The 14899-nt window shown below is 44.8% G+C and overlaps 1 protein-coding gene across 1 annotated transcript in view; it reads right to left on the minus strand.

The window, feature by feature from the left end:
* dync2h1 (dynein cytoplasmic 2 heavy chain 1) overlaps positions 1-14899 on the minus strand; it is a 389827-nt gene that overhangs the window by 316604 nt on the left and 58324 nt on the right. Inside the window, exons 41-50 of the mRNA XM_083773699.1 lie at positions 13582-13781; positions 12598-12729; positions 11071-11203; positions 10430-10637; positions 9820-9949; positions 8365-8520; positions 6882-7141; positions 5624-5870; positions 2952-3103; positions 1940-2084 (exon numbers count right to left, since the gene is read on the minus strand). Of these exons, the coding sequence (XP_083629825.1) occupies positions 1940-2084; positions 2952-3103; positions 5624-5870; positions 6882-7141; positions 8365-8520; positions 9820-9949; positions 10430-10637; positions 11071-11203; positions 12598-12729; positions 13582-13781 (1763 nt within the window). The remainder of the gene's footprint in view (positions 1-1939; positions 2085-2951; positions 3104-5623; positions 5871-6881; positions 7142-8364; positions 8521-9819; positions 9950-10429; positions 10638-11070; positions 11204-12597; positions 12730-13581; positions 13782-14899) is intronic.

Here is a 14899-nt window from a genome sequence, read left to right on the forward strand (position 1 = left end):
GCATGAATGGCATCACATTTGGGCACATTTTGGCAAGTGGCTATGGCCGAATTTAGCCCAAGATGTGTTTTTTGTGCAAAACTAATGCATGGAATGGATTGAGAAACATGAAAACCCCCTAGTTTGACACGTCACATGCTAATAAAAGCATGATGAAATTTTGAAAATGTTGCCTTACATACATACATTGTTAATGGTGGCCATTTGGATGTGGACGCTGTTCTGGCTTGGGCACCCTAGCTAAATCATTCGAGCATGCCCTGGGCTACATTTGTACAAATGTGGTGCTTTTAGACAAATTAGCACAAAATCATCCTTATCTCTACCTAAGCTCCTCCACTATTGTTGAGGGGCGCCCCTCCTATATCCAGCTTTTGGTGTGTGTGCACAAACTTTGTCCTATACAAACATTGAATTCATTGAATTTTACATCATAGTGTCTGAGCAAATACACATACCGGTAGTGTCTATTTTACGTCATGATGATGTATGATGATAAGAGGCGCCCCTCACTTCACACGGGAGGGATTTTTATACTATTATTTTTTGGCTTGAAGCGAGCCCACATTGTTTCTTTAGGAACAATAATTTCTAGTTGCATTTTAAATATATATTTGTTGTACATACATTCACTAGTCCAGTAGTGGCAATGCAATCGTATCCCCAAGCCTCAAAACGTTTCCTCAAGGCAATAAAGCACCTTTGAATTAGGTGTCTGCGGGTGCATGGGGCATGAGATGTGTGTGTGAGTGATTCCTGTGTCATTAAAAGCCTGCGCCCAACGTGGGGCTCGAACCCACGACCCTGAGATTAAGAGTCTCATGCTCTACCGACTGAGCTAGCCGGGCCTAATGAAACTGGCAGACTGTAACCCCATTTGCTATGACCTTCTCTAACTTTACATTGATGTGTGAAGTTTTTGCACTGATATCAATAGCCACTTCCACTCCCACCCACACCCACACTTCCACTAGGGCAGTGACTGATTCAGATTAAACTATGCAATTAATTCCAATTATGGTATATTAAGCTAATAAAAGCGTAAATGTTCCAAGAGACATATAACATTCCCATAATGTTTACACAGCAGTAAATACACTTGTAATGCAGTAGTGTCTGTATTACAACTGTTCAGAGCTACAGTGATGTATTATGACAGTTCATAGAGCCCGTACTGTGATGTATTATGACTGTTCATAGAGGCCGTACTGTGATGTATTATGACTGTTCATAGAGCCCGTACTGTGATGTATTATGACTGTTCATAGAGCCCGTACTGTGATGTATTATGACTGTTCATAGAGGCCGTACTGTGATGTATTATGACTGTTCATAGAGGCCGTACTGTGATGTATTATGACTGTTCATAGAGCCCGTACTGTGATGTATTATGACTGTTCATAGAGGCCGTACTGTGATGTATTATGACTGTTCATAGAGCCCGTACTGTGATGTATTATGACTGTTCATAGAGGCCGTACTGTGATGTATTATGACTGTTCATAGAGCCCGTACTGTGATGTATTATGACTGTTCATAGAGCCCGTACTGTGATGTCTTATGACTGTTCATAGAGCCCGTACTGTGATGTATTATGACTGTTCATAGAGCCCGTACTATGATGTATTATGACTGTTCATAGAGCCCGTACTGTGATGTATTATGACTGTTCATAGAGCCCGTACTGTGATGTCTTATGACTGTTCATAGAGCCCGTACTGTGATGTATTATGACTGTTCATAGAGCCCGTACTGTGATGTATTATGACTGTTCATAGAGCCCGTACTGTGATGTCTTATGACTGTTCATAGAGCCCGTACTGTGATGTATTATGACTGTTCATAGAGCCCGTACTGTGATGTATTATGACTGTTCATAGAGCCAGTGACCGCATTATAAGTGTATAAAGTCATCTACTGTATGCATGGTGTATTATACCTGTTCATAGACCTGCACCATAGAGCCTGCCAGCTGCTGGGTCTTCCTCATGCTGGCCCAGGATGCCTCGCTGCCCAGGCTGTGCTGCAGCACTGGGTGCAGGTATGCTGAGTAGATAGTCTGCAGCTGTTCCCTGTCTGGGTAACTAGGAACACAGCAAGACAGGAACAGACGGAGAGAAGGCAGGGAGGCTGTTATTATTACAGGAAGAGAGAAGAGAAGTATTGCTTAATTGTTTCTCAGATGGATGTATACTGGTGCTCTTAGGGCACTCAGAAAGTCTATTGATTTGGGGACTGGTATTATGATCAATTCATCCAACATTCGTAAAATTACCGTAGTTAAATCTGGAAACTAACCCTTGACAACTCTTGCACCATACAACCAGTTGCCAAAAATATGCCAGCCACCGCCAAGTACCATGTTGCCAAGCTAGCTTTTTGCATCATTAATTTATTTTTCCTGGCCAGAGTGAGTTTCTTAATTCAGTGGTTCCCAAAGTGGGGTCTGGCGACCGCCAGGGGTCCTCGAGGAGGGAGTTCCAGTCCCAGCTAAATGATAGTTTGGAACCAAATGGACCCTTATGAGTCTGTAATTCCAAGAGTGTACAAATGTAACCAAACAGGTCCATTTGGTTCCATTTGTACACTCTCAGAGTTAAATTAACTTAGATTTTCCAATATAAATTTGGGGGTCCCAGAGATAGAAATGCCATTAAATGGGTGGTCTGTAGACTAATATGCATGTCAAACTGGGGGGGGGGGTTCCTTGAAACGGGTTGAGAATCACTGCTTGAGCCGTAAAAATCTTCTCTTATGGGGGGTCCCTGGCATATATTTTCAAATGGGGGGGTCCATGGGCTAATTCAAATTCAAATTCAATTTGAGGGTCCTTGACATGAAAAAGTTTGGGAACCACTGTCTTAAATTATACCTGTAGATTGATGCACAACTGTAAAACGTAAACGAGACTTATGTTTGTGAAGTAGGAAGATGAATGGCTGCATACTCACTCTATGGTGCAAATGCGCACTATGGAGGAGAAACGTGTGGTGAGCGCGTGTCGGCCCATGGCGCCCCCAGCTGACATGGAGGCCACCACCTGGATGTTCTCCAAACCCACCCACTCCAGGTTCTCATCATAGAAACCCTGATATGTCAACACCTGGAGGATAGAGAGACAGACAGAGACAAAGGGATAGACGGAGCTGGATTACTGACATTAACAACTTCAAGTGTACTGTGACAGTGGCTCAGGAGGTAGAGCAACAGTTTGGGAGTCGTATGGTTCCTGGGCTCATCCTGTGTTACTCATTGCTAATATTAGTTGTAGTAGATAACAGTAGCACAATTAAAAATGTGCACTCTATGGCCAGAAAAAAATAATGCAGTTTGTGTGTTTGACTACTAGGGTTTTGACTGGATTACTACAATGACCATAATGCTTTGGTGCACTCACCCCACTCAAGCCCCCAGAATGGCTGGGCAACATTGAAGTTGGCCCCCTACTGGTCAAAATATGTTACTGCAGGCGGGCTGGGCCCAGGTTAAATGTATGAATGAATCGTGATGTAGGACGTGACGCAGAGGTACCACAAGAACAGCGCGAGGGGTACTATGATAGGAGCCAACCAATCACATCGCTCGAGGGGTACTGCCCGTAAGACATTGTCGTTCTTCCGGGTGCCTCAAAACGCCACTGAGCAACTTCCATTGAAGTGAACAGCAGGGGGCGAGGCTGTCGCTCCTCAATCCGTTGTCTAGATAATAGTATAGCTCTATGACCCCACCTTGTGGAGAGGGGGAGGGGCTGTCTTACTGAGACAAGATGTAGTCAAGGAAGGAAGTGTGACCAGTGTCTGTGCCATCACAGACACTTTGAAATACTAAAATATCTCAAAACACAAGTGTTCTTGAGCAAGACACTGAACCCCTATAGCTGGCCCTGATGCGCAGGTTGGTGCCTTGTATGGTTTCCTTTGTTGTCTGTGTGTGAAATTGTGAATATAGTGCACCATTTATTTATTTACCGTCCATTTTCATCAAAAGTGTGTCTGAAAACTGAGTGTATGGCTTTATTGTTGCAAGGGATATTATATATATATATATATTATATATATATATATATATAGAGAGAGAGAGAGAGAGAGAGAGAGAGAGAGAGAGAGAGATTATATTAGATTTCTTCAGTGGTTGCCTGGCTGTGACAAGTGTGTCTAAATCTTTGTAGACATTTCACAACGAATAGAGAATCAAAAAACTGTTCTCACACGCCTCAATGGTTCATGTTGTCACTTTTATAGGTGTGTGTGTGGGGACTGTGGAGCATGTATTATCGAGTATCCTCTATTATTCCTGCAGTCTGTACTCAGAAGTTTTTCATATCCACGTCTATTCTTCCCTCGGGGAGTAGATATATTGCACATTGACGTTTTTAACTGGGCTTTCCTCAGTGTGCTTAAACAGACTTCATGGTTTTTCTGTGTGTTTTCTTTTTATGGCATGGGGTGAACTAGGATCAAATCATTTTTCAGTGAGTGCCTGGCTGTGACAAATGTGTCTAAATCTTGGTTGAAAAGTCTCAATGTTCCACACTGGGTCTGGGCACACTTGAGCCGACAGGCGCGTCCAAAGGAAGCCGACTGCCGACAACTCTCCACGCGTTCTACACTCTTCTCCCTTTCCTAAAACACCTTGGACAACACTCCACACAGACTTGGGGGCACGGTGGCACAGTCGGTAGTGCTGTCGTCACCTCACAGCTAGAAGGTCCTGGGTTTGATTCCCGCTGGGGGCGTGTTCCCACTTCCCTCCCCCGCGTCATCAGTGTGGCAGGGTTGGAGAAAGGGTTGGCGAAAGGGCCCCTCTGTGTGGAGTTTGCATGTTCTCCCCCTGTCTCCTAGGGTAGGTACCCTCACAAAAAACATGTAGTAATCCAGGTGGGACGCCCCTAAGCGCAGAGCCTCAGCTTCGATGGGCGCTGATGGGACGCCTGCTTTACAGCGCCGTCTTAACGGACCCCTCACCAACCTTAATCCGGTCGCCTGTAAAACAAGCGCCCCCCTCAGTGACCATAGACTCCCAGGCTCTGCGTAAATGGTCATCCCTAATCCAGGTCTCCAAACTACCTCCCGCTGGCCAGCCGGAATAACGTGTTCCTTCCACTTGCTACGTCCAACCGGGGAAACTCCACCCTGTCAGGTGAAAAGAAGCAGCTTGGACTCCTCATGCATAGAAGGAAACATGAGGTCAGTCCGCTGCCCCCCCAGGATGGCAGAGGAAGTGTAGCGCCCAGTATTACATTCGATAATTGACACTGGGTGAAAAAAATGGGTTGCAAAATTGTGGGATAAAAATTATTTAAAAAAAATTTAACACTCCACACAGACTCATCTCCCTTCCCTAAAACACCCTGGAAAACAATCCATGCCTCCAAGACTCTTCTCCGTTCCCGAAAACACCCTGAACAACATTCCGCACGTCCTAGACTCTTCTCGCATGGCGTTATAGTTGAAGATAATCAAAAGGTAAAAAACGCACACTTTTGCTATTTTTGCACAACATATAAAGTATAAAATACAGCATTCATATATTTTAAATGTATATACAAATTTGAAATATTTTGAGATATAAGGTTTCTGTCGGACAGCGATGCTATGAAATGATGTTTTTTTGTTTCTTTTACCTGCTGCAGGAAGGCGATGAGGTTGCTGGTTCCCCACTTGTCGGGTTTGGGCAGGTTGATGTCTTTGAGGTAGAGCACCAGGCTCTCACAGTCCTTGGGACGGTAGGCCCGCCCCATGTTGGAGCTCAGCTGGATGCACGTCTGGCTGAGCTTCTGCAGGACGTGGCGAGAGGACGTCTGGGCACTGCAGTGGATGACCGCCACCTGGGTGGAGCGCAGCCGCGAGAAGGCGTAGCGCAGGAGCATGCTGGACAGGAGAGGAGAGTTCACTTGTCATACTTGTGCAACATTCATTTTAGTTAGTGTTTCTTTTTTTTTTTAATATGTTTTATCCCACACATTTTTCACACATTTTTTCACCCAGTGTCAATTATCTAATGTAATACTGGGCGCTACATTTCCTCTGCCAACCTGGGGGGGGGGGGGCAGCGGACTGACCTCATGGTTCCTTCTATGCATGAGGTGTCCAAGGTGCTTCTTTTCACCTGACAGGGGAGAGTTTCCCTGGCCGGATGTAGCGCGTGGAAGGAACACGTTATTCCGACCAGTTCCTTTCCCCTCCAACAGGTGCCCCGGCTGGCCAGGGGGAGGTAGTTTAGAGACCAGGATTACTGCATGTTTTTGTGAGGGTACCTACCCTAGGGGACACGAGGAGAACATGCAAACTCCACACAGAAAGGCCCTTTCGCCAACTCCGCTTCGGGTATGTTTAGATATTGTTCCTGAGAAAACTTATGGCAGCTCTGCTGTCAATGCAGCGTCTGTCTATCAGGTCTGTCGGAACTGCGATCCCCAGAATTCAGTTAGAAGCAAAACCATGAGCACAGAGAATGCAACAACAGTGTCAGAAATTGTATTAACGTTAAAATGCTCAAATTAATGTTGTCCCCTGTCCGGTATATTCCCAGTTCATTGAACATGTTATGTATGTGGAATAGTTATTGTGGAAAATTGTAATAGATTATGCCAAAAAGTAACTTTTTTAATATAATTTTTTCTCCTTTTTGTTATTTTGTTGTTTTGTTTTGTTTTGTTTTGTGTAAAATAATAAGAAAAAGGGTGACGCTGATGTGATATGCTATGACCTTTATTGTTACATTGTCCCCAATAAAAAGTATAAAGTATACCACTTAAAGCTGCAATAAGACTGTTAAGAGGGAATCGTTAAGGAACCAGAATCGTTAAAATCCTAAACTAAAGGATCCCAACCCTTACCCAGGATTCAAACCTGTGTATATATAAACCCAGTAGTACTCACCCCTTTCCGCAGCCCTCTGGTCCCACCACCATGAAGGGTTGTCGGTGCGGAGCGGCCAGCCACAGGGCGAAGCAGTGCAGGCCTCGCTGCATGTCGGCCGTCTGGATGACGGGCATGGTGTGTGGGTGGTACAGCTGCTCCAGACCCAGCTGGTCCACCTCCCGCAGTGTGTAGGCACACAGGCGGCCCGCCTCAGCGTCATAGTACGTGTCCAGAGGCTTCTGCGGGTCCGGAGGGGCCTCCCTGGCCCAGCTCAGCACCTGGAGGGATAAAACAAAAAAGGATTATTCGCATTTTTCTTTTTTTCAGTTTACCGGTAGTTATTATAATTCGTTAAGCAGGTTTGGTAGTTTAGTTTGGATATGCATTTTTTAAGGCCTATTTTTAGTTTAGTTTTTATTAGTGTTAGTTTTGATTATCTAGTTTTGTTTATTAATACGTGGTATTCATCAGAAATGAGATTAAAAAAGGCCGGAAAACAAGAGTAGAGTAGTTACACTATAGTAACAGGAGATGACTCAGGAACCGTTGGCTCTGAAAGCTTCTCCAGTGAATATATGTTGGCCAACCACATCAATGGTAATGTATGAAGGGATCATGTATCAAATTATCAATATATCATTAGTTAAATTTGCTACCACAAATTGTATTATGACTGCAACTAATGATGCATACACATAATGAATTTAATGACCATTAGTTTTATTTGACTATTCAATTAATCTATGTGACTGATTATTCATGTCATCTGTGTGATTAATTTAGACCATAAAATTATGGTAAATAGAGTAGAAAACCATGCTCAATACCCACCACGAGTGGGTCAAAAACATAATTTATACATAACACACATCACTAAACTAACAATGTGATTAACACAATTTATCATGTCAAGGGCCCCACAAATTAATTTATTTGGCTGTGGAATCACATCTGTATGGGACCCCCATACAAGATGTGTGTTGTTAAACTGTTTTGTTTAGTTTTTTTCCCCTCAAGATTATAGCAGATCTACTGTACAAGCTCACAACGTGTCACTATGAATTGCAAGCTTGTAGATCTGCTATTTTCTAATAGCCGATGTATAGGTTTAAAGTGGTTAAACTGATTCTAAATAAACTAATTTTAGCTGGGGACCCCCTGGAAACACCTGGAGGAGCGGTGTTTGAGGCGTTTCCCACTTTGAGAGCCAGTGCCCAGTGTTTTAACCCATTTTGAACGGGCACCCATTTTGGTGTTAGCATCATGTTATGCTTTAGCTATTGAAAAATAGCAGATCTACAAGCTCATATCGCGCCACCGAGTGGCGCGATACGAGCTTGTAGGTCTGCTATTTTTGAAAAATCGAAGAGCGACTGACATTTTTAGAATCTGATCTCAGGTCAGAATGGGTTCATCAGACCAGTGTGTGTCCGGCGGAAACCTTGTATGAATCTGATCTCAGGTCAGAATGGGTTAAGTCTGAGGAAGAGCATGTGGTCACCTCTTTAGCGAGCTCCTGGCGTGTTTTGAGGTGCAGGTTGCCCCCCAGGCCTCTGATTAGACCCATAATGAACTGGCCTCTCTCTGTCACACTGCTGAGGTGGGACAGACCGTTCAGCACCGTGCCCACCAGACTGGTCTCCACCACAAAGTCATTCTGATGGATGAGAGACACGGACATACAGAGGAAAAAAGGGGAGAGAGAGAGACAGAGAGAGAATACTCTTACATGTTACATGATCATCAAAGTACGTTGGAGGGGCTTTTTGAGTGTCAATCCCATTTCCAATGCACTAGACCCATGGGAGATAAAAAGGTGCATTTAAACAACACCTTTATCCAAGACTGTTTACACAAGTAAGACGCGCAAACGCGTGAAGCGAACGCAGCTCGTGTGTGTGTGTGGTTGTGTGTGTGTGTGTGTGTGTGTGTGTGTGTGTGTGTGTGCTACAGCTGCGCCCTGTGTGTGTGTGTGTGTGTGTGTGTGTGTGCTACAGCTGCGCCCTCTGGTGGCGGGCGGGTGGTGTAACAGCGTGACACACACACACACACACAGACATTCAGCCCTTGCTGTCATAGTAAGTGGCTCACTGCGTTCGCAAATATGCAGCTTAGCTGTTTTCACATTATTGCCTTTAAAGCCAAATATATCGTTAATCGGCGATTTTGGGGCAGACAATGGCCGATTTTTGGCATATCGGCCAAACTTAAACATATCCACTTCCATTTCCGTCTGCCTTAACGTTAAGCCGCTAGGGGCAGTTGATTTTGTTTTGTTTTGCGGTAGATCTTTATTTTATTTTATTCACAATACCTGAGGCTCGGACTGAAAACGTTTTCAGCCCGGACACTGTATGTGTGCAAAAAACTAACTGTTTCTGTACAAGTACACACACATTAACACTTTCAGTGCCCCCTGGTGTTCATGTGAAATTACCGCAGGCAGCCAGGCAATTCGCGGCAACTACTTCAAGCCCACACAGCCCAATACAGCAAGAGGAGGAGCAAAAGGTTTTACGAGCAGCAGCTGACATGTCTTAGTTTTCACCACAAGCCATAATATGGCTTGTGAGAAGAAATCACTATTTAGTTTACATCTGAACGTCGGGCAGATTGAACTAAAACAACAACTTTGGAGTATTTTTCTGAGAAAACAAGCAGCAGAAATGACAATGAGTGGATCCTTATGGGATGCATGCAGCGCATTGATCCTCACGATGATCATACTATCAATATGTTCAAGGACTTCACTTGTAGTTTGACGTAAGGAATTATATTAGATAGTTTTGAGTTTGTGTAGGGTTTCGAGGTCCTTTTGGTAGGTCGGTGACAGCATAGTAGAATTTAACCCATTCTTTAGCTTAATTTTGGGAGAATTTTAGGTGTTTGTCACTCACTCTAGATACATATTTGGTATCTTAAAGACCAGGTGATGACTTATTGTCTATCTATATACCTGTTTGAGCACCCAGTCCAGGGCTCTGTGGAAGTAGTCTCCCAGCCAGTTCTCCAGGGCTCCCCGACAATCCTCTGGCTGACCACTCAGCCACGACTTCACCAGGGCCCCCACATCCGTGTCCTCGTCGCTATGGCAACAAGACAAGACAAGACAAACACAGGGACAGGTTTTTACTGCGTGTGTCCAGACTAGAGCTCATAGCCTGGAAAGCCAGTTAAAAAAAAAACAAAAAAAAAAAGCTTGGTTGTCATTCGATTTCCCTGCTCCCGAAGTTGTGGAGCACCAATCAGGGACCAGTATGCTTTTTTTTATCTGCCCCTTGGAAATGCAGGTTCTACACAGAGATTCCAGACTAATATTGACACAGTGATATAAGTCTGGCCATGCCAGACTAGAGCTCGTCTTGCAACCCTGATGGACCGCTCGGCACCAAATACAGAGTATTTTATATATTTTAAAATATTTAACTTTAAATGTATAATGAAAGTCACTGGGGGTTGGATAAGGCTGACATCTTGGCCAAATATAGAGTCAAACATCACACACACACACACACACGCACACACACACGCACACGCACACGCACACACACTCAAAAATTGCTCACCTGAGAAAAATCATGCCCATGCGAGAGATGGTGGCGGGGGAGGCACAGCTGAGGTCATGGGTCTCGAACAGGAAGTTGACATTGGGTCCAAACTGGATGCGCTCCCCGCTGGGCATGGTCAGCAGGCGGTTGTCGTCCAGCACAGAGTTCAGACTCTCGATCCACTCAGGATCGATGTCTCCATCACATACGATCCACGAGCTCACCTCTGAAGAACATAAAACATGCCTTTAGGGGTGCAATAGTTAATAAAACAAATCAATGTAATAATTAAAAAAACTAAAAACATATCTATAATAATAAAAAAAGAAACAAATTTGAAATAATCAGAAATATGCAAAAGTACAGACAATAGCAGATATAACAAGCTCACAACACATTGTCATTCGATACATTGTGAGCTTGCAGTTTTGGTATTTCTGCACGACGCCGTTGTATGACAAAACAAGGTTGGTTTTGAAACAAACGGCTTTTGCACCGCCAATAAAAGTAGCAACCTGTATGAAACGAGGCATCACCAAATGAATATGTAATGTTTAATGTGAAAGAAAAGATATTCACGTGAACGCTTTTTCAAGTGGTCACTGACTCAGAAAAGGTAGAGAACCGCTGATCTGTAACGAGGTGTTTTAGTTGCTAACCTTGCGGTTCTCGGACCACCTGCCTGGCGCTGTGTGTGAGGACCCCGTCGGCCCACTCCCTGGTGTCCATGTCGATGTGTCCCAGCAGCTGCTGTCTGGGCATGGCTTTGGGGTTCATGGTGTACTGCTTCACCTGCAGGGGAATAGCAACTGTTAAAGGACCACTTCACCACTAATCTTCATATAACTATAGTCCTCACCAATGTCCATGATGAAATACCACATTTTTTTGTGTCTCATAGGATGCATGTGGGCAGTTTGTTTGAAACAAGATTTCTTCCGAATAAAGGAGCTAGAGTAACCTGACGCTGCCAGATGAGGGCGGTATTGGGTAACCATGTTCCCCAACACAGCCTTCATCTGGGATCTCTCAGGGAGTTGAGCTGACAAAAATTCGTTCCGTACCGGACCAATCAGCGTGAGCTAAGGGCGGGATATGTGCGAAACCGGATGTGAAGCTATCTAGACACGTCAATATGATTGGTTGTGTTTGCACACCCACACGGTGATAGACAGACGGTCCCATCCAATCATCTACCAAGTATCTTGAAAAAAAGGAACAGCCCCGTCATCGAATTTGCTTCCGCGATCCCAGATCACAATAAGCTGTGAAACAAATTTGTGTAGCAAGCTTCTTGGATCTGGCAGCGTCAGGTTAGAGCTAGAGTAGCAGATGGGCACATTTTACTATGAAAAGCCCTGCCTTCCATTTCCTCCCAAAACCGCGAGGTATAATGTTCCATTACTACCTTGCGATACCTCATCTGAACTCTTTAGAAGGGTTAATATTCCAAACTAGATGCTTGATTAAGTCCGAAATTAGGACAGAACATCTGCGTTCTGATCAAAACCATGGACAGCGCCATAGATTCAGAGATAATAGCAAGATTTGTCGGCCCGTAAACAAGGAAGTGAATGGATACAAAACCATAACCTCCACGGTGGTGGGCAGGCACTTAAGTTATGACTGCTGATTATTTTAACTAATGTTATCATCAAAATCGTAGTGTTTTGCCAATTATTTGGGGGCCCACTAGCAATATCCGGTGCTATCACTGGTTCTAAACCACATAGGTTTTAGAACCAGTGATATAACCACCATATAAACACGTTAAAGAAGAATCCAGTTAAGCTGATGGTCCTCTTCCCTGCAACTCACCAGTTTGATATAAACTTTAATTTGCTCCTATGCCACTAAAATGTGGAACGCCCTACCAACAGGCATTAAGAAATGTGAATCCTTCCTTCAAAACCGCTCTCGAAGAGCACTTATGGACGGCTGCAATTCGAGACTGGCCCCTATAAAAGATTAAAAGCCCCCCCCCCCACACTCTATGTTTCTATACTGTACACGTTTTACCTTTTTGATGATTTTCTTTTTCGTATAGATGTGTCGTATAGACATGATTTTGAATTGGAAACCTGTACCTTCCTTGAACTGTACCCATTCTGCAGTCTGTTAATACATTTTCAATCAAACAATCAATCAATCACACATACACAACAATCCTCTGCCCTGCGACTCACCACTTTCCCCATCTTGTTGAGTGCCGCCCTGAGCATCCTCCACAGCGTGGACTTCCCTGCTCCGCTGGGTCCTACGATCACCACGCCCATCCTCTGCCTGAGCTGCTCATACAGCTCCAGAGCCTTCTTCATCTGCATACAAGAGATCAGAAGATGAAGAAAAAATGTTTGTCTGTCTGTCCATCCGTCCATCTGTCAGAATGTTTTTTTGTCTGTCTGTCCATCCGTCCATCTGTCCGAAGCTCGAACACACACACTTGCAGACACACGCACGCACGCACGCACGCTATTATGGGTTTGTCATTACAATTCTATGGAAAAATAAGTAAGCAAGCCTTGCCAAGCATGTGGCTGGAGCCTATCTCTGTTGAGGCTTCTTGATGTACAAGTACCCCCTGGACATGACGCTAGTGTGTCGCAGGGACTTACCCCCTGCAGTCCAACCCTTGATGCTGAGTGGCAAGCAGGGAGGCATTAAACCCATTTGTTAAAGTCTTTTGTATAATCTGGCTCAGGGGGCCTCGGCCAGACCTCCCAATCTCAGGGTGTAAACTATACACTCAGTGGCCACACAGCCACTGAGTTGGTGAAACAATTCGATCTATAACCTCACAACAATTCGCAACGTGAGCCATCATGAGCATGTAGATCTGGTATTTTTGCCATTTGCTGTATGTAAAACCAAATATATAGGGCTTAAACTCTTTATTATTAGTAAAACAGACCCGAGTTGCAACTGCACTTGGAAAATTAAATTCTGTCTGCACCAAATATCTTCACAAAAAAATAGCCAATCTACAAGTTCACAATGCGGCTCAACATGCTGCGTTGTGAGCTTGTAAATGAGCAATTCTGGTGTGAATGTTCCCCCCATGAATACTAGGAATGTTGGAGTTCAAGTCCTTATCAAGTTGCTTCCGGTTTCAATATGAAGTCCTGGAATCACAAATACAGTAGTAAACCTCATTCCGGTACAGCACATACCTGGCTGGGTATGAGCTCCAGACGGGCCTCTCTGTAGACCTGCTCCAGGGTGCTCGTCAGAGCCTGCTCCCCTACATCGGTGAAGCTCACCCCAGAGAAGACATCTCGCACCAGGGCGTCAAACCGGGAGCTGTCTGCAAACGTTAGCTTGGACATGGTGTTCAGCCTCAACGCCTGCACCACCAGACTGCTCTCCTGGACTGGAAAACACAGTGTAGGGGTGCTACAGTTAGTCCAGTGGTTCTCAGCAAGGAACAGCAATGTCCGTGTTCACCTATGTGTTCACGGGCCATGAGCACCAGTATATGACTATGAGCACCAGTAGGGGCGCTGTTGTGCCAGAAACAGAGAGAGAGAGAGATAGTATTAGTGCTGCACTGTTGCCTGCTAATGAGAGAGAGAGAGTCGAGAGAGAGAGAGAGAGAGAGGAGAAGGGGGGGGAGTTGCACCACTCAGTTCACACGGGTGTGATTTTTTCATATCAAGGAGGAATAACAATTTTAACTTTGCAGATAGATAGGACTTTTTCTGTATGAGCGGTAATGTATATAGGCCTAGGCCTACGCTATTCAGAAAAAAGTGACACTTAAGGAGTTTGGACACAGAGCGTGTTTTTCGGGACTATCGGAGCGATTGTCGGAGCACGGAAAAAAATGATCGACCTCACGTAATGTCTATCACGTTTGCACACTGCCGCCGAATATTGCGTGTCCGTATAAAACGTTTTCCGCTGTCTTTCACATAGGCCTAGCTGTCATGGTCTTTCACCCTTTGAGCAGTGCTGTGTCCCCATCTCCGCTGAGAAGGTGAGATCATCTCGTTGAAGTAGGCCTACTTTATGAAAAGTCTGATTGGGTATGAAAATAGGCAGCAGGGCCAAGGCACGCAACACACTGATTATAAGGTATCAAGGTGACGTCGCTCGTTATTTGAGAGCGAGAGAGAGAGATAGTGTTGCCTGCATGATTTATTTGAGTGCAGTACTTTCATCCGACGGAGCATTGTTCCGAACGACAACCTACCTCCTCCCTCACCCTAACCCTAACCTCCCCCGGGGCAGACACCTAAACCTAACCGCAACCCTCTCCCGATCCGCAGCGCACCTCGGAGCAATGCTCCTTCGGAGCAATGCTCTGTCGGATGATAGTATGCCTCCCGATTTATTTGTGCTTCGTCGACTCTTACTCTTACCAGTACATTGTGGCAGAGGCTGATCTACAAGCTGACAACGCGTCTCATCTGTGGTCTTGTACATCACATGTTATCTGCACGACACCATCGTGTGACAAAAGATACTCCACGATTGAACTTGTGGCAT

This window comes from Protomyctophum parallelum, assembly GCF_964188405.1.
Source record: "Protomyctophum parallelum genome assembly, chromosome: 9".
In the NCBI taxonomy this organism is placed as follows: Eukaryota; Metazoa; Chordata; class Actinopteri; order Myctophiformes; family Myctophidae; genus Protomyctophum; species Protomyctophum parallelum.